General features: G+C 47.8%; 2 protein-coding genes across 22 annotated transcripts in view; both read left to right on the forward strand.

The window, feature by feature from the left end:
* Positions 1–13,993, forward strand: part of SUDS3 (SIN3A corepressor complex component SDS3) — a 34,046-nt gene extending 20,053 nt beyond the window's left edge. The window contains exons 12-13 of one of the 3 annotated variants that reach the window (XM_090120975.1): positions 432–532; positions 13,854–13,993. In XM_090120975.1, coding sequence (XP_089977101.1) covers positions 432–530 — 99 coding nt within the window. In that variant the 3' untranslated portion in view covers positions 531–532; positions 13,854–13,993. Of the gene's footprint in view, positions 1–431; positions 2,188–13,853 lie in introns of those variants that run through there. The other 2 variants (XM_031592198.2, XM_031592197.2) reach the window with 2 other exon arrangements.
* SRRM4 (serine/arginine repetitive matrix 4) overlaps positions 13,896–23,870 on the forward strand; it is a 57,835-nt gene continuing 47,860 nt past the window's right edge. For 16 of the 19 annotated variants that reach the window (XM_090120954.1, XM_090120953.1, XM_090120956.1 and 13 more), the window contains exons 1-4: positions 17,814–17,945; positions 18,641–18,979; positions 20,797–20,918; positions 21,216–21,399. The gene's annotated coding sequence lies outside the window, so the exon portion shown is untranslated. Of the gene's footprint in view, positions 14,022–17,813; positions 17,946–18,640; positions 18,980–20,796; positions 20,919–21,215; positions 21,400–23,870 lie in introns of those variants that run through there. The other 3 variants (XM_090120955.1, XM_090120950.1, XM_090120958.1) reach the window with 3 other exon arrangements.

A 23,870-nucleotide genomic window follows, 5' to 3' on the forward strand; every position in this document is an offset into this window, starting at 1 on the left:
CTGAACAGAATCTGAGTAAGCTTTTCACTTGACTAATAGTTACTTGTCTGAGCAAATCCCAGGATAGATGATTTTTATGATCTGTGGATCTAGAGGGCCTTATTTTTGATTAGGTAAGGCTTAATGCCAGGGTTCTGGTGAGAGCTGTGGCAGAAGGAAACTTTGCTTTCTTGATGAAGCTTGGGAAGAGTAATTATTCTTGATGACTGTTTTGAGCAGAGAGTTGAAGTGATGAAGTCAGAAGTGTTAGCAGAAAACTAATGTGGGAAGGGAAAGGGAATTAACCAAAACATCATGCATCCTGAATATCAGAGGTGTTCAGATCTCTCAGTAAGAATATCTGAAATATTTGGCTGCATATTACTTAAAATGGGATTTTTTCCTTTTTTTCCCCCTAATCTATTCCCCCTATTTATCTCTCTCCCCTGCAGATCTGGGTGAGGAAAACCAGTGACAGCACAAAGATGAGAATCTATCTGGGACAGCTGCAGCGAGGTGTTTTTGTGATTCGTCGGCGATCAGCTGCATGACTGTATGCTCTTCCTTGGTCCTTTTTTTTTTCCTTGTTTTTTTTTTTTTTTATTATTAAAACCAATAGAGAAACCTCTAATGGGGTATGGCAGTCTGTTCACTCTCATCTTAGAAGCAGAAAATGCTGTCATAACCTCTTATGAGACAGTTTGTGGCTGGCCACATTATTCCCTGTAGTCCTGAAATCTTGGTGATACACAAACACTGCCCTGGACTATTCCTGGACTTTGCGTCAGGCTGCTGTATGCTTTTTTTTTTAATATCTATTTTGGATGACTATTTAAGAAGATTTGCATCATACTTTTTTTCATCGTTGTTTCATGATGCACAGATTGGACTTGTATGTTGAAAACAGCCTAATGTTTGTGTTTTGAATCAGACCAATGGAAGAAACTTTGTCAAGACCTGAGGTTGGTTGTTCTTTTTGGCTTTGATATCTTGCAAGGCTCAGAATGTCAGGCAAAAGGAGAGGAATCCTGCCAACTTTCAGCTGCAGCTGAGGAGTGCATCTGTAATATCTGGTATACAACATCAGCTTACTGGATGAACTGCTTAAGGACTTGAGTGCTGAGGCTTTTTTGGGAAAGTCTGATTAGTTTAGCAAGTGCTGAAAATCAAGTCGATTTTAATATAGCTAAGCAGTCACACATGGCTAATCCAAAGCATCCATTTCTCTTCACATTAAAAAACCTTTCAATGAACAAGCAAAGAGTATGTCTTATACCTAGATTCCCTGGAATAGGCAGATGAGGATAAACCAAAGGTTTGGTTAACTGGACTTTGCACATACAAAGACTACAAGTGTGGCACAGAGTGGAAAGCTACCTTAACGTGCTTTTAGCACACACCTAAAACCATCTTTCCCCAAAGCACCATACATACGTTTGTCTTTGAAGGGTGTTCTAATTACTGGATGTAGTGCTAGATTTCTGCATTTATCCTCCAAAACCACAAGAGGTAAAATGTTCAAGAGATGATATTAGCTGTATTAACACCCTTCTGAGGTGTTCAGGGATCTGACTGGCATTCCTTCTTCTCAGTCTTCCTGATGGCTGAAACCACCAATACTGTGTGTGACTTCATTGGCAGGAACTACACAGCCCATTGACATCAGTGTCTGATCTTCAGCTTCTGTACAAATCAAGTCTGTGCTCCTTTTGATTACTGGTCAAAAAGTTGTAATTTCTGCCTTTCCCTCTCTGTTTCTTTGTGAGTTATATTTTGTTTTTGCTTTTCAGCTGCCTTCTTGTTCAGCATCAGTCTAGCCTGTTTCATATCTGGATAAATAGAGTATTTTAAATGACTATTTCAATCTCTTTTACTTTCTGCAGTTGGGTGGCAGTCACATCCCAGTAACTGATGTATGTACGTGGATCTGGAGTGGAGTGTTATGGCTGAGCTGATGCATTGTGTTTTCAGCTGAAGGACCTCACATATATTTGCTGTGTTTAAAAATTCAGCTACATCTGGACTTCTGGTGGGAAAAGGAGGGCGTTGCTGTTTCCCACCCTTAAAAATGTGCCATCTTTGCTGCAGAGTTAGGTGGAATGCAGCAGGCTGTATTTTGTCAAGTTAACAGCATACTTAATATAACTTAACGTTCTCTGTGTGTATGACAGGGTTTTATATAAGGTGATCATGTACTAAACAGGATTTGTCACTAAGCCTTAAAGTGATCATCATAGTTCTTATAATAAAAAGCATTAAGTAAATAGCAGGATTTTTTTCCTACCTTCATCATGTTATGAGCACTCACACTGGGGGAAGTGGTGGTGGTGAAAACGTGGTGGAGTTTTGGGAAGATACCTTGCTGACCTGCTAGCAGCAGATGGTCTCTGTTTCTGTAATGTTGTCTTCAAAGGGATTTGTAGAAAGCTGGAAATGCAGCAGTTCTCTTAGAGCCAGTGTGATATTGGTGCACATCATAGAAGCTTGATTCTGTAGCTTCATCACTGCTGCTCAGTCTGAATCAACATCAGCTCACCTTCCCTATCCTTAGGCAGAAGAGGGAGGAAACAACAGCTGCACTCACAGTCCCAAACCTGCCTTTCCATTGCTGTGGTCTGATGTTGCAAGGTTTGCAGTGGGAGGGGTAACATCTTCAGTTCACTCCTAAATCAGTATCTGAATGGTCTCCTGGCAGCAACCCCCTGTGGGACTGTTGCACTGTTTCCCTTCTCTAACCTGGTGTTGATTCAGAGCAACGTGGGTCTGGTTTGCAAACACTTTGACATCAAACTCATGCTGTTTTCACACTGATTTTGAATGTTGAGAAAGGATTGTATGAAGGTTGTAATAACTCCTGTCCTTTGCCCATTGCCTATTTCCCCACTGCCCCTGAATTACCTTTTGAAATTTAATTTCTGCTTTTGAGCGTGGGCCTGTAGCCCTCTTTTTGCTCATATTAAATTACTGCATGGAAGGTATTTCATTTTAAGGCTGCTTGATAATTTCAGCTTTTCATGAAATGGCTGTCTTTCTTACTGATCACTGTGAAAAATCAGTCTGGCTCGTCTGTAAAAGTGAACAAATATTGTATCCTGTTTTTCCAAGCAGGCTGCTATATAATAACCTGTGCCATCACAGGCTGCAAATGCTAAAAATGCTGTGCCTCACTGTGCACTCAGGACAGCAGACGTTTCTTTAATCCTTGAGGGATGCTCCAAATGCACTGTGGTGAGGATGTGCCTTGTTGTGGATGTCAATGGCAGAAATGAGAATGTCCTGCTGGTTGGAAAAAGCCCAGTTACCCAAGGAGATGGGCACAGTCTTTCCTAACTTCTAAAAGAAAATGTTTGTTTTTTTTGTCTGTCTGCTATTTGTCTAACATCAGTCTTTTGAAAAACCCAGATCTTCAGTGAACAGAAATGGCTTTGTGGGTATGAAAATATTTCATCCTCGTTATTTGTTTAAAGTAAATTCAAGAGATGGTTTTAACTGCTGGCTATAAAGGTTCTTAAAGAAGGGTGAACTTTCTGCCAATAACAGATTTTTCTGAGGGTTAAACTGTAGCTGGCTGGTAGCTCCTGTTTGGCACTGTTGTCATTACACTGAGAAACAGACTGTGTCTGCTGGGGAAAAACCAACACATTATTTAGTACTTGATCAGCCATTAGATACTGAAATATAAAGGAAGCCACATCAGCCAACCAACTTCCAGTGACTTTTTGACATCATGCTCACTGAAAAGTTTCAGAAATGTTTTTACAAGGATGAATGCTGATCCAAGAAATTGTCTTATTCAGCTCGTGTGCTTTGTCTGTAGGGATACAGAGTGATGTAGCAATGAAAGCCCTGAGTGTTTGCAATTTTTCATGTTGCTGAAGCACTTACAAAAACGAAATCTAAAAGAGCCAGAAATTGTTGTGACCTTTCTGAATAACTGTGATTCTTCCCCTTTGAAAAAAAAAATGGTTTGAGACACCTTTGGGATTCTTATTCTGCGGAAGCAAACAGAGGCAACACAAAGTGATTGAGAAGATCTGGGTGTTTGTGGTGTGCTGCTCCTAGTTTCTGTTTGTCCAATTTGAAGAATGAAATTGTAATATGCTTTTTAAAGTATCCAGGAGACAAAAGCAGATGTCCTGGATGAATGGAAGTCTCAATCCACATTTTGTGCAGTTAAAGAATTCCACTATTTTATAACGTTTAAGTATTGAAGTGTATAAAGCTTGATGATCCTTGAGGTCCCTTCCAACCCAGGCCATTCTGTGATAAATGCAATATACTTTCAACTGTGTATTTTGAAGCAAGGTAGACATCTAAGCTCTCAACATGTGAACAAGGCTTTGAACAGAACTATAGGAAGAGTTACTTAAGTCTTGGGATCTGAAACATCCATGCTTTGAGCAGAGCTGGTCATTTTTAGGCCATCAGAACCCATAGATTTAACACTCTAGAAACTGCTTTGAGTTATTTAATCAATCTTGAGTTTGCCTCTCATGCAAACCATCTGTTGCCCACTATGCCTGAGGTTGCTTTGTGATTTTTCAATTAATTCTATTCTTCATCCACACGCTCTATCCTAAACCCTGAGAGGAAAACATATCAGAACAGAAAGTGATGAGGCATGTGTTTTTCATTTCACTTTATTAACGTTCCTTACTTTTATTGAGTTAGGATTCTTCTGACAGTGATTGCCTTCAAATCTCTCCTGTTTATTTCATGCCTGTGTCAGGTAATGAAAGCTTAATGATCTTTAATTAAAATGACTGCAAATGTAAATCAGTGTTAAAAATTGCATTGTAAGGTTTTTGCTTGCTTATTTTGACATTTTTGGGAACCAGCGTTCCGAACCCCATATATCAGGAGGCATTGGGTGGTGTAAAGACTGAATACTAACAGCAGTAAATCAGTTACTATGGTTGTACAAACTTGGTATGAACACAGGAGGCAAACGTTCTATTAGAAGGGATTGCTGTCATAGTAGAAGTTTCACCCGTTAGAACTATTAAAGCCCTTGGTTTAGGAGTGTCCTGAAGAGCATGAGACATAGCAGAAAAGTTTTGCTTGGATTTTTGGGCCCAGGTTGTGTGCACTGTGGTAGTGCTGATACGTTACTCCAGCAGTATTGGTTCAGTCTCATTTTGTATAAAATAGCTTGGCAAAACTTTCCAGTTACCAGCCCTCCCTCGCTCGTTAGTCGTGTTCTTCCTTAAACAATTCAAAACTATTGTTGTTTGTTTAATGCTGATATTCTGATGTCCATAGGGAGCAGCGTGTGTCTGGACTGGTGTGTTACAGCATCTTCTGCATGTGCCTACCGTCTGCTACCTGCGTGCTGAAGACCTTTGGATCATATTGCTATGCTGTGCCTTCTTACAACACTGTTGCTTATTTTCTTCAACTGCAAAGCATTGCTACTTTAATTAATTAGTGAGCATTTTTACAGCTTTTGTATCCTTCTGTTACCAAACACCTTGCTGAATCAACGTGGTGCCTCAGATGAAGTCTGATGCTGGAGGAGTGCGGTGTGTTGCCCAGCAGGTTCAGTGTGACTTCAGCATGTGATGCCTTTGGTGAGTGCTTGATGACCAAGGACGTGGTCTGTTCCTGTGACTGTGTTTGTTGCTTGTCTTGCTGTACTACTCACTCCAGTGAGCTGAGCGTGCTTCCAAGAGGCTGTGAAGATGATCACAAACATGCAGCTGTTGTTTATCTGATAGTGCTTGATTAGCTGTCACCTATTCCCTTGGGGTCTCCAGTGAGCAGTTTTCTTTCAGGATCCTACAGCTGTAATATTAGGGCAACATGCTGAAGGGGTGGTGAGGGTGGGCTTTGCCTGCTTGCTGCTCAACCCAACCAGCATCACCAGAGCCTGTGGAAAGCCTCCTGCTTCTCATGGGGCTGGTTTTTGTGCTGCCCTCTGTCACACTTGATTGGCCCCTGGTGGCACCACTCTCCTGTTAAGCCAACAAGAGGCAGCTAGGCTGAGAGGTAATGGCCTCAAGTGGTGCTGGGGTGGTTCAGGTTGGATATTAAGAAACGTTTCTACTCAGAGTGGTGATGCAGTGGCACAGGCTGCCCAGGGAGTGATGGGGTCAGCATTCTTGCAGGTGTTCCAGAACTGTGGGAATGTGGCACTTGATCAGTGGGCATGGTGGGGTGGAACTTGGTGACTGTAGAGGTCGTTTCCAACCTCAGTGATTCTATAATTCCATAAATGCTGTGGCCTTTGGGGTGGCTGTTGCGAAGAGCGCTGGAAACGCTGCAGCTTATTGGTGTCAGTTCTGCTCTTGTGCTGTTGATTGGCTTAATGAACCTCTTAAATGATTTTGGGGAAGACCTCAATCCTCAGCACAACCCTGCCACTTCTCTTTACTTAATATTGCTCAGTGGCTTGGCTGATGGCAGTGATGCTGGAAGCCTGCTGCAGGCACAGCACGGTGTGCTCTCCCTTCCCAAGGGGAAAGCAGACAGCTGCAGCCTCACTGTGCACCACACTCTGCCAGGGGGAGGCAGAGGCTGAGGCTCAGTGGGACTGTGACAGCACGAAGGCACGCAGCCACGATGCTGTTTTGCATTAGTGACAAAGATTTCCATTGCTTAATCAATTGAGTTGATTAGGGCTAAGATTCTGTTTTCCCACAGGTCTCAGTCTGCAACTCGTTCAGGTTAACCTGCGTGTTTCATCTCCTCACCCCACGTACTTTGCTCACCGTGCTGTTATCCACTCTCATTTCCAATTTCACACCGACATGCTCTTGACGTATTTATAAACGAATTCTTATGTCAATCCACTAAAAAAACAACCAAATGCATCCCAGTGAAATATTTCTCTACTCCGTCTCCTGTTGCTGTGACAGCCTTGATTGCTACTGAGCAAAAAGGGTGGCAGAAGCTCGTGTCAGCACCAGAACATCCTGCTTCCTGCATGGTCAGTGCTGTGAAGAGCATCCAGAGCCTGCTGCTGTCTGCCTTGGCAGTGATTTTATCCATACCATATTTTTGATAGGCAAATCTCAAAGGCTTCTACAGAGAGAAGTAAATGAGAACGCGTATGTGCTCGCTCAGCTGGGGAAGCTGAGGCACAGGAGTGCAGTGATGAGCTGAGGATGAAAGCAGTTCCCTCCAGCTCCATTAGCTGAGCTGTCCTCGGGCTGTTAGGGGCAGCTACATCAGAGCTCTGCACCTCTCAGTGTGTCATCTCTAGGCTTACCCTCTTCTCTGTCCAGCTGGGCAGGATGAGGCTCAGCCTGGAACAAGTGACTGGATGGCTTCTGTGTAATTAGTCACCACTCATCAGCTGGTCTCTAGTAGTTGGCTATAAGAAGCTAGTTGTCTGTCCTTAGTAAAATGGCATGAGCCACAAGAAAGGAGCATTTTTTTCTTTGCAGTGGGTGGGGGAAATGAGAATGGTCTGTTAATGTGATCAGCTGACAGATGGTAACTCACAGGGGATAATTAACTGTTTGCTAGTACAGGATGTCGAGTATGTAACAATGCTGTCAGTAAGGACATCAACACAAGGAGAGGATTGGGTGTGTGATATGGCTCAGAGAGGACCAGAGCATGAGCTGACTGCAAGGTGATGCTAAAAGGAGGATCTCTCCCTCCAGTCTGGAACTAACGAGGTAGAGACAATTAAATCCATCTTGCTGAGGGCCAGCAGCTTTCTGCCTCCTGCCTGTGGCAGCATGGAGCTAAAGGAATGGAAAGCTGCCTGACGTCTGGAGGCTCTGAGTGCTGGGAAGGTTTTCTGCCTCCAGCCTGAGGAGAAGGGGAATATGTTAGAAAAAAAATTATGGACTTATAAGTCTGGTCTGTTGAGAGCATTGAAGTAAGGAGCATGCCCCCTGACCGACTTTTCTCCTTAGGAGGGAATGAGCTGCAGTGAGTGAGCAGCAGCAGAGTGACATGACTTTGGCTGCTTGTGTCACCAAGGCAGCAAGTGTGCTCCCTGGGTCTGTCCTGCCTGCAGGGCTGTCTGCTATTTTGAGAGTAGAAGACATGGAAATGATGTTGTTTGCAGGCAGCTCCTGTTCTTCCTGCTGCAGCAAGCTCTGGGAGGGTGGAGGGAAAGCAACCTCTGTGTCGCCTTGTGCTGCTTCTCTCTCCATATATTTGCAAAATCCTTGTTTCTAAAGACAGCTGTCTGAGCAGTGGGGGTTAAGTACAAGTGCATGTGGTGCTGGCGGGATAAGGAGGATGATCAATGACTTGGAAACCCCTCCTTTCCTCTGGATTTCGAGGACTCTGTGTACAATTTAAAGGAGGGGAGGAAGGCGTCTGTACTGAAGATTTGTCAAACTTGTTCCTGGCAGATAAGTTGGCTTTATCGAGTGGCTTGACATGTAATTCCATGCAGTGTATAGATGTTTATCTGATGTTTACTCAGAGGAAGAGATTTCCTGCCTATTCTAAAAATTAAACTTGGTGTAACAGAGTGTTTGCTCAGGGAAAATGAATGTGAAGATGCTGTCAAAGTGTCAGGTCTGTCTGGAACAAGGGTCCTGCAGGAGACAAGTGACATTAGTGTGTTCAGAGATGTTGCATTTAAAATACCAAAGTGCTCAGTCTTTGGGGAGCCGTGTTAATTGAACTAAAAGAGATGCAAAGCCCAGAAGGGAGATGCTGTTCACATCTGGAAAGGCAGAAATGCTTGCGAGTGAGAGAGTCAGAATAGGTGATTCCTGCTTTAAATTGACATCAGAAGGACGTGAGTAATTGTTCTGAAATTAGAGTTTTCCACTTGAATCGTTTTATGGAGCTCCAGTTATCTGAGGGCTGCTCTGAAAGTAATGCCTCCTCTTTTATGATGTCAGCCCATGCCATCAGAAGCAGATGTTGGTGGTATGGTAGTAGAGGCTGAACCTTCCCACAAGATGCCATTATTTTTTTTGTTGCTGTGTGACAGATGGCAGCAGAGGGGCACTCTGGCAGAATGGCATTAAACGTGGAAGTGTGGATGAAGCATTGACATTCATTGATATTCGCTGGGCATCAATAGGGATCAAATAGTGGATGTTAGCACAGTGAATGTTGGACTGTGTGGGCAACATTTTCCTAGCAACAGAGCCAGTGTAGCAGCTATGGAGGACCATGTGCTAGATAGTCTCTCTTCTGAAGGCTCAAAGCTTTTACAACAGTGGAATAATTATTCTGTGTATGGGGAAACGAAGGCAGGGTGACCGTGGCTGCTGCAGCCCACATCCAGAACTGCTGGCAGAAGCTTGCTGTTTGCCTCAGCCAAGGAAGCAAACCCATCTTACATCTGTTAAGCACCCCTTCTTCACAGAAATCCACTGATTTCATAAGCCTTGCCTCTGCCTTGTGTAACGACTGGCTGGGAGAGCGAGTCAATATTGCTCACGTTGAGGTTTGGCCTTGTTAAATACAGATAGCCTGCTGCAGACCTGTTGTCTGTGCCAGGGGTCAGCATAAGCAATGCTTGGAGTTTGCTTTTTTCAGAGGGAGCTTTCTGTCCTAGCAATTTGTTTTGGCCTTGAACCCCTTCTCTGCTGCCGTGAGCTTAACAAGATCCTCTGTCATTCTCCAGGGAAGCTTTCAAACTCAACGCTGCGGGTTTGAATTGGCTTTAAATAAAAGGTGTTCTGTTTCTGAAGTGCCCTGCCCAAGGGCTTCGGAGCACTCTGTGTGCAGTACAAACAGCCAGCAGACAAAGGCGTTCCAGGTGAAGTGCCCAAGTGTGGTGACGTGGCAGAAAGCTGCAGGGAAGTGTTTGCAATTGAGTCCCAAAGGAAAAAGGCTTTGTCTGAAAACCCACCATCTGCAGGTGATGGCTGAGTGTCAAGGTGGGTTTTGTTGATTCATCCGGGTGGATGGTTTCTTCTCTACTTCAGTGCTGAGCAAGAAGGAGGAAAAAGCAGTAATGAGGAGATGAGAGCTGGGAGGAAGGAGTTTAAAGCAGGCTTCTGGCTTTTTTCCCTCTGCTAAGGCTTTGTCTCCCTGTATCTAAGCCACTTGAATTTGCAGCTTGCGTGACTTACATCCTGTGAGGAGACTTATAGCCTCAAGAACTCAGTCTGACTTCTCGGTTATGTTTGCAGACTGAAAGCTGGGTCAGGAAGGCAGATTTGTAGGGCGGGTGAAGGGAGCTGTACAGCTGTGCTGAGGACATCAGCCTCTCCCACCAAACCATGCAGCCCTGTGTAGAAGGACGACCTATGTCCTGTGGAGCCAGTCCCAAGGAGGGGGGGATGAAGGAGTGTGACTGCTCGAGGAGCAGGGCAGAGGGGATGCTGAGCTGCTGAGCTGCCCTGAAGCAGCTCTGGAGACTTAAATACCTCGTGCATCCAAACCTGGTGTATCTGTGGCCTGAAAACCCATCCTCTCCTCCTGTCAGCAGGTGACACAGTGGCTTCAAACAGCAGCTCTGTGTGTCTCATGTAACTGAGCCACCTCTAAGCTCCTCCAGCCTGCATCTCCTGGCATCTCTCCAGTCCTGAACAAGTGAATTCATTTCCCACTTGATAACAGCTAGAACAGCTCCTTCCAGCATGGGGAGCCCTGCCTGCATGCTCTGCTGAGCAAGGAGAGTGCTTGGAGATGGCTGTGCAGCTCCCTGCTGTGCCTCAGAAGGATATATCTATATTTTTAGGGCTTTCCCCCACTCCCCCCGCCTTATTTGAAATAGGAAGAGAGAAGATTATGGCACTTGATGATTTAATCAACATAATCTCCAGATAAAACATGCTTCTGCTATACTACTGGGAGATGCTCATTTATGCTGGCATGCTTCTCCTAAGGTAAATTAAATCATTAGTTTTAAGACTGGATTAGCTACGTGCATCTTAAAAAGGCAGTTCAGTTGTTTTAGAAGCTCCTCAGCTTGGTATTTCTTGGAAGTCATCAAACTCTTTCAACACAAGAATCACGAGACATGAAATAGAGATGCAGTGCTGAAATGTTCAGTGCCCTTGGTGCTGATGCAAGGTGCTCAGCTGCCTCCTGCCCTGCTCTCAAACCACTCTCCCAGCTCATTGGTTCCATGGGGAGCTTTTGGCCCAGGGCTGGGGGATAGCAATTGCTCCTTCAATCCACCCTGCATCCTGGGCAGCTGTTCTCCACTGCAGGGCTGAGCAGAGGTGTGTGTGTTGAAGGAGACCTGAGCATGGGGAAATCCAGGACGATTCATTAACCTGTCCTTGGCAGTGCACCTGAGCAGTGCTGTCTGTATAGCCCAAATCCTGGGTGATCAGCTGGTCTGTTACTAACCAGAGCAAAGAGAAATGATGGAGGCCCTCTTAGCAGTTTCTGGGCTTTTATGAATGTGATAATGAGGTGCTGTGTGCATCCATTTGTCAGCATTTACCTCCCCCAGCTCCAGTTCTGCCCATGCATTAATGCTCTCTATCCCTGGAGGATTGTGCTGCCCCTGTCTGTGCATTTATTATGCATCTGGGCGTGGGGCTGGGCTGTTACAGCACAGATGGAGGGAGCATGGAGCTGTGGTGACTCCCAGGGAAGCTGATAGATGGCCGAATTTGGGATTACACAGCTAAGTCAGGCTGCTGAGGCTCTCATTTCTCTAATAGAAGAGTCATTAAAAGTGGGACAAGGAGCCAGCAGAGAGGTTCCATTCTGGGTTCCTTGAAAGGTGCAGAGCAGCATCGGGTTCAGAGGTGGACTTTGCTGTGCGATGCTCTCAAGCCAGCTGAAGGCACTGGGTTCTGCGTTCACTGAGAATTGGTGCAGTATGAGGTGATACCTCTGCTGCTCCTTCTGCTTGCCTCGTGCTGTTCTGTTGGTACCAGCAGGGCAGCCAGTGCCTCGCTGTGATTCACACAACTGATCTCTTGGAATCGTGCATCTTTCTCTGCTTTGCTTCGTCTCCCTGAGCCATCTGTGGCACCATGTGCTCTGGCTGGAGGGGCTCTGACTGCTGGTGTGTGTGCTGGTGGCTCTGGGGACACGGTCAGACAGTCCTAGGGCAGCTCTCTTGTGCAGCACGTACCATTCTGCTGCTGTCTGACAGTGCTGTGCAAAAAGAAAAAGCAAGTCCTCCTTGCTTCCCGAATTTTGTTTTTCCTATTGGAATACGTATTCTTCTGCTTGGGTATTTGGAGGTGAGTGTGCCTTCCGTGGAGCAGAACATTTGCAGGTGATTTATAGCAAGACGTAAAGGCAGGTGGGTGATACATTTAGAATGGGGCAGCTCCTGGAGGTTTGTAGTTTTTTGAGGAATAAAAGCAGTTGAAAGGTCCTTTTGCTACCCTTTAGAGGGGCCCATTTGTGCACTCAGATTCTTTTCCTCTTGCAGCACCTTCCTGCATCCCCTTTAGCAAAGGGGCTGTGCTCCCACCCAGAGAAGAGCATTTGCAGGCTTAGAGGCTGGGCTGGAAAAAGTCCAACACAGTGCCAGGGTGGGCAGGTCGCTGTGTTACTGCAAAAGGAGATGAAAAGATCCCCTAATGGTATTTGTTGCTTCTGACTGCAGACATCAAGGATCTGTCACTGACGGTGCAAAAGGGGAAAATACGATTTCTGGTTTGATCAGGCTGTTTCACTCTTACAGCTCCGCAGGCTCCAGCCTGACTAGACATGAAGTGCTGTCAGATGCTTTGTCTGCTTCACCTTTTCTTCTGTACAGACTTTTCACGAGGGGGAGGAGAGGCTTTTAATTATAAAGGAGCCGAAGTGTTTGCAGTCCCCCGTGCGATGATGGAGACACGGGGGCAAAGCTGATCTGCAGAATGAATTGTGGCGTGGTTTAATGTCTCTCTCAAACTGTTCTTCCACGCCAATCACCCAAAGCTCACCCCATGGCCAGGGGGAATTGGGCAGGTCTGTGTTTAGGAGCAGGCAGAGCCATTCCCCTTTTCTCCACCCATGCAGGTGCCTGACAGAGAGCCATCAAACCAAACGCACGGGATCATTTATGGAGGTGTTTGTTTGAAGCTGAGTGGACAGGAATCACGTTTCAGAGCCGTAAGAGAAAGAGCTTTTAGCTGTCGTCTTTTTTCCAAAATAGCAACCACATCACCACGCACCATGGGGATGTCAGGGTGAATCTGTTTCACTGACAACAAGATTGTTCTGTCTAGACTGGGAAGCACTGTTTAACTGACTGAGTCTGCAGAATAATTTAAAGGCAAAATACTTTATAGACATTAAGTTTAAACTAAAAAAAAAACCCAACTAGCTTGACAGATGATGCCTGATGGATAGCTTGCATGGGGGTGGGATGGTGGCTGGCTTTGTGATGGTAGCAACTGACAGCTGCAGCAGCCAGGGATGCGCGGTGTGAGCCTGTGGTCCATCTGAGTGGACCCAATGCAGGTCATGTGTGCAATCCTTGGATCAGCCTTGAGTTTTGTTTTGCAGGGTGCTTAGCCCAGCCCTGTCTGCCTCTCGATGCCTCTCCACAGCGTGCTTCTGGCTCTGGTGCTGCCGCTGAGGGATGCAGAAGGGGTTGTGTGGAGGGGATATGAGCCTTGCATTTGCCATCTGTGTGGAGGGGCTGGCAGCCAGGGCTGAGCCACAGATACGTGGTGGTGAGATGGCAGCCCAGCTGGCAGGAGGAACTTACTTTCTTCTGGCAGAAAAAGAAAGATGAAATATTAATAGCATGGCTCAAAGGCTGGAATAGTTTTTTTTTTTTTTTTTTCCCCTCCTTTAGAGGCATCGATGTTGCTTAGAGAAGCAGCATCCGCTTGGAGCAGGAGGGATGCCAGCAACCTGGAGGGAGCCCAGCAGCAGGCTGGAAGGGAAGGCACGGCCCTGGGATGGGCTGTGCTCTGAGCTCAGGGCTTGGCTGAGCACTTTGGATGCACCACAGCCCTGAGATGTGTGCTGTAGCCTCGTTTGGCTCTGGTTCAATGGCAGGAAAATAAAAGGTTTTCTTGTTTCTGTCTTTTCAGGTCAGGGCTGCTCCCCTCTGCCTGCACGATGCTTTGTGTTGACCACCCTGCTCGGCTGAAGGAGATGCAAAGTGGGAGAAGCAGAGGTTCAGCCCCGATGTCTGTCTGTCCATCCACTCCCTTTGGAAAGGTCCTGCTGGCTCCTGACTTGCCTCTTCTCAGATCCTGGTGAGTTGAAGCATCTCCAGGAATCCCTGATGGCTTTTTAAAGTGGAGATCATGTGAAGGTTTTCTCTCAGGGGCAAGCTCTTCTGTTTGCTTCTGCTGGTGAACACGGGGGATGGTTATCTAGAGAGGGCCTTGCTGCCAGGCAACGTGGCACTTGATCTTGAAGCAGAGGTGTGCTGTGTCCTAAACTCCTTAAAATCTGAGGCCTCTTATGTAAACATACATTTATGTGTGTGTGTGTGTATATATATATATGTATATATATTGCTCCTAAGCAATCACCTGACTTCTTTCTGTGCCTTAGTGGAGCAATTTGGTCACTGGGTAGGCGGCAGAACCAGCATCCCAAATGGGTGCATTGGCAAGAAAGCAGAGAAGGAGAGATCGCAGTGAGGAGGATTCAGGCTCAGTGCTTTTGCCAAGTGAGCTGGAAGGAACCGAGTTTGGGGTGTTTAAATCTCTTCCTTCTGTTTCTTTGACATCTCTGTTCTGCTCTCGCTCTGCTAGCTGGTCTGTGCCAGATTCAGAGGTCCTGAGGAGAAGAGAAGACACGAGTTCAGCATGGTTGAAAACAGACTGAAGTGCTCCTAACTTAAAAACTTTGCAAGTGCTGGCTGTGAATGCTGCTTATTTCCTCATCAAGGGAGTGTAGAAATGAAGCATGTCGTGGCAGACGGCTACCTGCTCAGGTTCGAGTAGTGGGTGAGCAGTGAAATGGGGTTTGACCTGGACTCTAGCTTCAGTGTGGCCTCAATTCTTGGCTTGTGCCTCATCTGGCAGCACAGGGTAAGGGCAGACAGCAGGAGGGGGCCCTGATACCCCCCTTGTGCGGCCTCGTCTTCTGTGTTCCTCTGCCTGCCACCCTGCTGCTGTTGCCTTTTGATGGATGGCGTGATTAATTACACTCCTCACGGCCACTGAAAATTTATTTAGGGTTTTATGCTGGCTGCTGCTTACACAATGGCAAATCTGCCGTGGCTGTGTCCCAAGCAGGTGGCAGCTAATAGGTCAATAAACTGAATCGCCCCATTAGAGCTGTTGAGCCAGGCTGCTGTGATGCAGGCAGGTAGAGGGGAGAGCTGCCATGCTGAGGAGAAGCCAGGACAGCTCTGCTTTAGAAGAAATGTGTCTGGCTATACTGGTTTGTAGGAAATCAGTCACTTTCCTGATAGCATCCACTGCTTTAATAGATCAATTTTTCACCATAGCTTGTCTGTCTAAAACTTTCCTCTTCCTGCCTCCACTGCTGTCCTATAAAGTGGTCTAATAGGACCTTTTAATCTCTGAGAGCTTTGGAAATCTTTTTTAGAGATTTTTATCGCCTTTTCCTTGTGTTGTACAAAGAAGAGAGGCTGGCGAGATGGTCATCTGGTGGAAATAGAGAGCTTGGAACAACAAAAAAGCCCCTGAAAATGCTGCTAAAGTCGAGCAGAAATCAGCCCAACTTGAAATAGCTAGCAGCCACCCAATCAGATTACCCAATCACCTCAGCCTTTGAACATTTTGATTCTCGGTGCTGCTGTCAAAGAATTGAAGGTGGCATGCCTTGAGCAGACAAAATGCTTGTACCTGCTTTTCAGAGGGGAAACTAAGGCAAAGCAATGGCAGAGGCAGGTGCAAACCCTGCAATCCTGGATGGGCTTCTGTCTAGAAGCAACTCGGCTCCTTCTATGTCCTGCTGGTTCACATGCAGTGGGATTGAGTTTCTGATGACCTGGTGGAAAGTTACCTGCCATTGGAAAGTGGCATGAGGGAAGGGGAGTGTGATGGCTGTGCCAGCAGGAAGGGCTAAACCTGGTTTGCTTCACACAACGCTGTGGTCTTGGGGCTGTTCACTGCCCTCCCCTGCAGCATAGCACTGCAGTGACTTGCTATAAGCCCTGGGATGCTCGTAGGCTGTCAGTGGGATGCTGAGCCTTCACAGCCAGCAGTATCACCTGGTGGTGCTAAAGCTGCTCTGTCTATTGGGAGATGTGCTGGGGTGGCTGTGCTGCCTTCTCATGCCCTACACGCAGTGCCTCCAGCAGACTGCAATCTATCTGGGAAGGCAGTTCAGGTATCCTGGCTCCTGTTTGCTTCATTACCGCCCTGCTGTTAGGTTTTAATATTTCTGCAGAGACAGTTTGTATAAACTGAAGCATGCTGCATTTGTTCAATAAAATTTTGTAGGTAGCTTATGCTGAGTGTCACCTTTCAGTGCACAGTGAGCAGTTCAGCCTAAGGAAACGTCACTGATGCCATTATCTTTGCTGCCAGTCCTGCCTGGTAAACCTGTTCCCTATAGGATGGCCGAGCCCAGGGTGCAAGCCACATCCCTCAGCATTTGTGCAGAGTTCCAAGTTCTCAATAACAGGCACTCAGAACACCCATGGCTGCTTAAAAACCACGGAATTAAGAGATGCCAGGCAAGCAGTACTGGGGTGCATGTTGTTTTCAGTGCTTTGGGGGGACGGGCTTCAAGTTGTCCCCATTTTGGAGGAGTAGAAATTTTAATTTTGTGCTTTTAATTTTGTTCATTCCCTGGGGCTGGACACCAAGCAATGCAAACATCAGCACTGAAACAGCGACTTGACAGGTTAGGATGTGACTGAGTGCAAGGTTGCATTTCTGATCTGTGTCCCTGTAGGCGAGATCTTCTGGAATCTGGTGCCCTTCGTGAGAGATGGATGCTGCCTCCCTCCCCCAGTAAATGCTGGGCAGCAGCCTGTGGCCATGGTGCTGTGTTATAGGCACATGGGTGCTTTGCTTCAAATCCTCATCAGGAGCAGCACAGAGCTGGCTGCTGCGGGAGCTGGGAGCTCATCTCACCAGGCCAGCTGGCTGTGTGCTGCCTCTAACGAGCAGCGTTTCTCCTTCCTCCTGCCAAATTCCTAGTACCAATTTTTCCCCTCCATTTCAAGCACGAATGCTGCAAGGGGACATCTCTGCAGCCACCATGCAATCCTGGAGGTGCAGATCACAGCGGGAGGCTTGCAGAGCTGTGACAGACTGCCTGGGCTCTCCGAGCTGAACCCATCTCCTCAAGCTCTGCCTCTATTGCCTGCACAAGCTAATTTCTATCTGGTGGCGATGCTGAGCTGCTCAAAATCACCCAGCTGCTGTAGCTACAGCCTTGCCTGTGGCTTCCTTCTGGGAAAGAGCTTGCTTTTTACTTAAAGCTTACGGGGGGGAGCTGGCTGATTGCTAACAACTGCAACTGCTGCGTTAGCTGTTGCTAAAGGACAGAAGCAATGGGATGTGGCTGCTCCTGTTGGCAAAAAGCCCTCACTATCTCCAGACAGAAGGGAGCTGGCAGGGGCCATGCAGCTCCTGGAGCAGGGGCTGCTTTCTGCAGGCAGTGGTGGGAGCAGAAAGCTGCATAACAGCTCTGTTTTGAGACCACGAGACTTTGAGGGAGAAAGTGACTTTTATAGGAATAAAGGAGAGTTGCTTTTGGGTCAAGCGCTCTGAAAATGAATGGTTTTGAGATAAAAGCCTTTTTTACTCAGGTAACGCAGATTCACATTGCCTAAAGGGAAGTCTGCCTTGTGCTGGGGTATTTTTCCCTCTGGAGGCATTGTGATTGCTTTTGAAGATGGGTTTTCAGCGTACAAAGGAGAAGAAAGCTGAGAGGAAGAAAGCTTTTAAAAATACCAGGGGTGCCAGTGGTCTGTTTCAATTTGTCAGCGTCTCTCTTGCTCATAAGGCCACTGTTTGGGTGCAGGGACTGTTCCTCCTCCTTCCTTCGTGACTCGCTCCTTCCCTCTGGCATCTTGATCAATGGAGTCTGGGTTTCTTTTTTTCCATTCCAGGCCAACCTCTTGCATCCAGGGCTGCTTGGCAGATGGGTGCTGTGTTGTGTTGGGTGGGATTGCCCCCTGATGACCTCAGCCTGCTGTGTTGGAGCTGTACTCAGGGCAGGCCAGGTGCACCTTTCTGAAAGAGGTATGAAATGGACTCTTTTCCCATCAGTTTGATCTGAGGAATCTCTTGAAAATATGTCTTACCCCATGGCCTCGGGGTCCACAAGGGTGTTCTAGCTTTGCTAAGACTTCTGGAAGCATCACATTCTCACTATGCTAGTTTCTCCTGCCTTGCCCTGGAGGGATGAGACGTCTGCAGGACTCTCCTCTGCTGCTGCTTAGTGTGAAATGTTGTAAAACTCAGGCATTGATTTCTCAATCAAAGGTGTCTGTTTGCTCCTCGGTCTGTGGCTTTAATGCCTGCAAATACATCTTTTGCTCCCTAACGGTTTGCTTTAAGATTTTGAAATTGACTGTTGTGCTTCAGAGATTGGGGAAGTGAACAGGTTCAATCAAGCCAATATTATTTGTGCTGGCTCACAGAGGGAGTTGAGCCAGGCAGAAGCCTGGGTCACAGTGTCTGTCATGTCTCAGGGGAGACCTTCACCTGTGTCTGGCCGTGGTGTGGGGCTCTGTTGCTCTGCTGGCTCCTGGAAAGCTGTGGGTCCTCTTGTTCTGATGGTGAACCTGGGTCAGTGGGTGTGTGGTCTGAAGTTGCAGCCTAAGCTATGAGCAGACTCCAGAAAAACCTGAAGACATTAAAATGAACAAAACTCCACCAAATTTCCATCCACATTTCTCGTTTTCATAGGAGCTGTGTATGTTCCTTGTTTCCAGAGCACTGTAGCTTTGCTGTTCTTGAAGTGCAGTGTACGTGATGAAAGCCTCGCTGAAATCTGCTGCTTCTGTGGAAGAATACAAGAGCTGAAAGTAGAAAGGATTCCTACCTCCCAGGGCTGCAGTCCTGCAGGGATGACTGGTGTAACCTAAGCTGGGAGCGTCACATTGCCTGGGCTCCAACTGCTGCCACTGGTCGACCTCAGTTTTCATACTGCTTAAAGGAGTGACGTAGAAAATCCTTTCCAAAGACCAGAGATGGAGATGCTCGCCTGGATGGGGAGGGATGTTAGCAGCAGGAGCAGAGTGGAGCAAAGGAGGAGGGATGCTGAAATGCAGGTGACTCTTAGTGCTAATTGTATGCAGCAGAACTGTCTGGGGGGAGGCTGAAGGAAGCGTATCAAGGATGTCTCAGCTATTCAAGTGAGAAATCAAATTAAACCTTGTATCAAATAGTAGAGCTGCTCTGTGCTAGGACTTATGTCAAATTCATTAAAGGTTTCTACACACCAGTCCCCCCAGGAGTTAGAAAAGAGAAAAAGCAACTTTGTGTCGGGGGCTGTGCTTTCCTGCTTACCTGGATGTGTTAATGATGTGGGTAGAGGAAGGGAGGATTGTGGATTTTAACCCTCAAGATACACGTGTGTGGAGCTGGGACTCCACAGCAATGCTGTTTGTGTGCTGCTGTCAGTGTCTGTCCGTGTGTCTGTGCTGCATGGTGGAGGGTGAGAGCCAGGGACAAAAGCTGCAGCAGGCTGGAGGTGTGGAAGGTGCTCTTGTTCCCAGTTTCCTGCTAACAGGCTGGGAGGTGGAGTCACTTGGGTACCCAGCACGTCTGAGAGTGACCTGGAGGAGATGGAAATACCACCATCATGCAGCCAGACTTGCTTCTCAGTGGGCATGAGTCCATGCTTGTTCCAGGCAAGAAAAAGCTCTGGACAACACATTCCTCCCTCCATGGGGACAGATTGTATGGGGGCTGGATGGAGCACAGGCTTGGCAGGAGAGAGCCTAGAGCTGGGATGAGCTGCCAGTGCAGTGGCAGAAGAGTCTGCTGGGAACGTGTGATCTGCAGCATGCCACGGGACTTCAGCTGCAGGGTGAGCTCCTGGAGTGGCACAGCACAGGCTCTGCAAAATCCCAGGGGTTCAGCTTGTAGCTGCTTCTCACAGGGGTAGTGAGGCGCTCTGGAGAGCTGGCAGCTGTCTGGAGGTGAGGAATGCTGAGCCTCATCCACTACAAATGCTGAATGCCAAAGCCATCTATGGCTGATGTGCTGAGGCCCAGGCTCTGCTAACGCTATCTGATTTTTTTTTTTTTATCATCCCTGATGCATGTTGTGCTTTGACTTAAATGCACTCAAGTGTGGGTTTGATATTTAAAAGTCATTTACAATACTGCTGCTGTGCTGGCAGGAGAAATTAGTCTGACCCTGGGATGTACACATCCTCGTTTTGGAGCAGAGCAACCTGAGATTGGCAAGGCTGAGTCTGCTCAGGTGCTGTGCCTACTGCTAGCTCTGCACCAGGGCTCTGCAGCCAACTCATTGCCTTTCCTCCTTTTTCTTTTTGTTAACTTGTAAGAATTTTTATTTTTTAGTCAAATTTAAGATGCTAAACTTCAATTAAGGCAACATGTATTAATTTCCAAGATGTAATTTGTTTACAGAACATTCCCATTCACAGCGGCAAGCGCTGATAATTGCCACGGTTTGCTTTCCAGCCTTGGATTTGATACAGCTGAGAGCATATGATGGTGGCTCCCAGGTGGGCAGTGCTGGCTCCTGGGTGGGAACATGAGGAGCTTATCTAGGAGCTGACTCCAACCTGGGCACCTTTGCTTTTGCACAAAGCAGTCCTTGTCCTGGGGTGTGGGAATGAGCCTGGCTGTGCCTGTTCCCTCTTTTGTCTTAATCCAGCTGTCCTGTGATACTTTCTGCTATGTCTGCCCCCAGCATGATCTGTAGGCATCCTCATCCTGCCCCAGCATTCCTGCAAGGCCAAACAAACTGCAGTGCTCCTGGAGATGGAGCTGCAGAAAATCAATGGGGCCAGAAGAAAATGAGGCAGTACGTGCTTGTCCTTCGAGCTGCCAGCAGAGGGGATGGCATCTTTGCAGCATGATGGCTCATGGCTGTGTTTTTTTTTCTCTGGCAGGAGCTGTTGCTCTGAGCTGCAGAGATGCTGTACTGAAGCTTTGACATGCTGAGTTCTGTGTCCAATTCCTTCGAAACACACTGTTCCATCTACCTTTGAGATGCCAGCTCCTCCAGGGTGAGGTGGGCTGTGCAGCAGAGCCGTCCCTGCTCACACTGTAATCCTCAGCCCTCAGCTGTCAGCGTCTTGGATGAGTTCTTGGAGGGTATCCAGACAAACACAGGAGAGATTTCAACTGCTGAGATCCCCTGTCCTATTTTATCTCATTTCTGACAGCCCAAGTCTGCTGAGGCTGGGAAGTGGTGAGGAGAGGAGAGCAGCTTCCTGCATTTGTGGATGGAGAAGCACTCCTTGCTCTGACAGCCTGCTTGCTTCTGCCTGTTTCCTGCACTACTGACGGACTCTATTTTGCCTTCTAGACTAGCTGCATCTTCAGGAGAATGTCCCAGATGGCTCTTCAGGGAAAGAAATCAGAGACTGATCGGTGGCCAAAAAAAGTCTCTCATCCAAGTATCAAAGCTTTAGCTGCACCTTATGCTTCCCAGTGACAGCTTGGAAAGGGCACAGTGGAGCTGCTCCTGTTCCTCTTGCACAGGGCTCAGGGTGAGTGAGTCCGCACAGGACCTGTGATGAGATCCTTGCCTTGGTCAGGCTGGAAGAGCTGCTGCAACCTTTCACGCAGCACTGGCCCTTCTGTGGTCTCTCTTACCCAGCCCAGTCTGCTAATAAAGCAGTTGTTCTAAACAGTGGATTTCACCATCGCCTCCAGTTGGGTTTGATCTGTCATGCCTGTCTGTAGGCACAGGCAGCATTCAGTGCTCCCAGGAACGGGTGGGTGTTCAGGCTGGATTTCTTGGCCATCTGCTGTGCTGCTGGGCCGTTTGTTACCCAGGCCCTTGCTGGGGCCTTGATCTGATGCTGCAGACAACTCTGTACTGTAGGGAGATTCAGCCTAATTTCTGGGAGCTTACTGGCAGCTGAGGAAGGAGCAGTGTAGGTGGGAGCCCTGGCTTTCCAAGTGCCTAAAAACTGAGTTTGGACTGCTGCTTGCTTGTTGCTTCCTTTTGAATGGGAAAGAGGAGGCATTGCTCTGGTCCAGGTATTGGCAGAGAACTGTGACCTGCTTGTGCCCAGGTTGGGCATGCCAGATTGCTTCCTGAGGGCTCCTGCCTTCCCTCCCTGAGCTGGAACTCCTCCTGGTGCATCTGGTTGTGCCTCGTGACATGGGGACCATGGGTTGTGAGGAATCACTTCTCTCTGTGGCTGCCCTGTGGAGCAAGAATCTGGCCCAGAGCATTGCCTGGCCTTTGCGGGGCTGATGTTCAGCAGTTGAGCTTGGCAGCTCCAGAAATTGAAATGCAAATGAAACAGAGCTGAGGGGCAAAGGAGCTGCTGGCTTTTTCAGTGCTGACCTCCGCTGTCGAGAGGAGAATTGTATTCTGGGTGTTGCTTGTGTTCTTCTTCCTGCCTTAGCCTGGGCCATGCACTGCCAAGATAAAGGAATGCAATTTCCTCTGCTCGTGTCAAGATCTTATTAAGCATTTCCATAAAGCAAACAGGGAGGGGACAGCCCAAGCCTTAGAGAGTCACTGCACAGCACTCTAACCCTGGCAGCCCTCAGAGAACACAGGCTGGCTGGCAGTAGGAACACTGCCCAACTGCTGGGGAGCTGCATGAGAGCATGAGTCCCTTACTCCAGCCTTTCTGCTGCTGGACGTATGGATGGATGGGGAAGCAGATTTCACTGATACAGATGATCCCTCCTTCAGGATGTAAGGAAGCGCCCTTGCTTCTTGTTTAACAGGAAGGGAAGCCAACCATCTCTTCCCCACAGCATGTGAGGGTTCTGTCGGGGCTGCAGGTGGCACATGGAGCTGGCTCAAGGGATGCTGCCCCATCCTGCCAGGTCTCTGAGGTGAACTGAAAGGTGTTCAGGGGGTCTGCTGTTTGGCCAAGCCCTGGCTAAGTCATGGAGGGTGCAGCAAAGCCAGGAAACCCCCCATGCTGTTAGGAAAAAAGCACTGTCTGGAAACCATCCCACGTACTGGAGAAGCCTGGCTTTCTGACAGAAGCATGCTTTAGATAAAGTGCTTTTGTTGGCTTGTTAGATCTATTATTCATGCCTTTATGTACATAGCAGACCTAGGGAGACCAGCTGTGGCCTCCAGCCCAGCCCGTAGCGCAAAGGGGACGGCGGAGATGCATCCCTGGCAGCAGCAGCGAGCGGCTCCTCACCCCTCCATCTCGGCACTAATCCCATTCAGCCTCCATCCTCTGCTTCCCCCCGCTGAGGCTGCGGGCGTGAGAGGCCGGCTGCTTCGTTAGGGCCGAGCAGATTAGCTGTCCCCTCGGGAGCAGCTCGCTCAGCTTGCACTGAGATAACGGGGCCGCGTCCTCCAGGCTGCTGGGCTCCTTGGCAGCTGGTGGAGCTGCGATTAGCCTCAATTTATGCAGACTGTTAAACAAACACCTGCAAGGTTCAGGGACGGGGAAGCCAAGCTGTTTTTGCGAGCGGCTGGTCATGTTGAGTTAAAGTGAGAGTGCTGTCCTTTCCTCACTCCACGCTCCTGGAGCTCCCAGCCCTTGTGGAGCTCATGGGGCTGTGAGTGCTGAGCTGGCTCTGATGCTGTGCTGGGTTTGATTGCAGCAGGGACAAGCACAGTTGTGTCTTCCGGGTCTGCTGTTGTAGCCGACAATTTCTAAACTTGTTCTGCTCTTATTTCTTTCTCTGTTGTTTGCTTGCCCCTAATCCCCAGCAGTGGAGCTGCTGTTATCATCAGCAGTGCAATAGGCAGCGCGGTAGGGGCAGAGCGATGTCAACATCTATTGAAGTGTTGGTAAAAGGGCTTAACATGGAGAAAAGGAAATCTTGCTCCTCCTGAGACCTCGCTGGAGCATTTCGTCTAATTAACCTCAGAGGTGATCGCTTACAGCAGGGTGGTGTGCCAGCAAAGAGCCCAAAAATAGGCTCTATCCAAGCACAGCTCAAAGGCACGCGGCTCTCCCTTTGTAAAGCTTGGCGAGACCTGCTGTTGAGTGGGGCTAGAGCTGAACATGGCTGGACTATTATTATC

Source organism: Phasianus colchicus, chromosome 18 (genome assembly GCF_987193195.1).
Source record: "Phasianus colchicus chromosome 18, bPhaCol1.hap1.1, whole genome shotgun sequence".
In the NCBI taxonomy this organism is placed as follows: Eukaryota; Metazoa; Chordata; class Aves; order Galliformes; family Phasianidae; genus Phasianus; species Phasianus colchicus.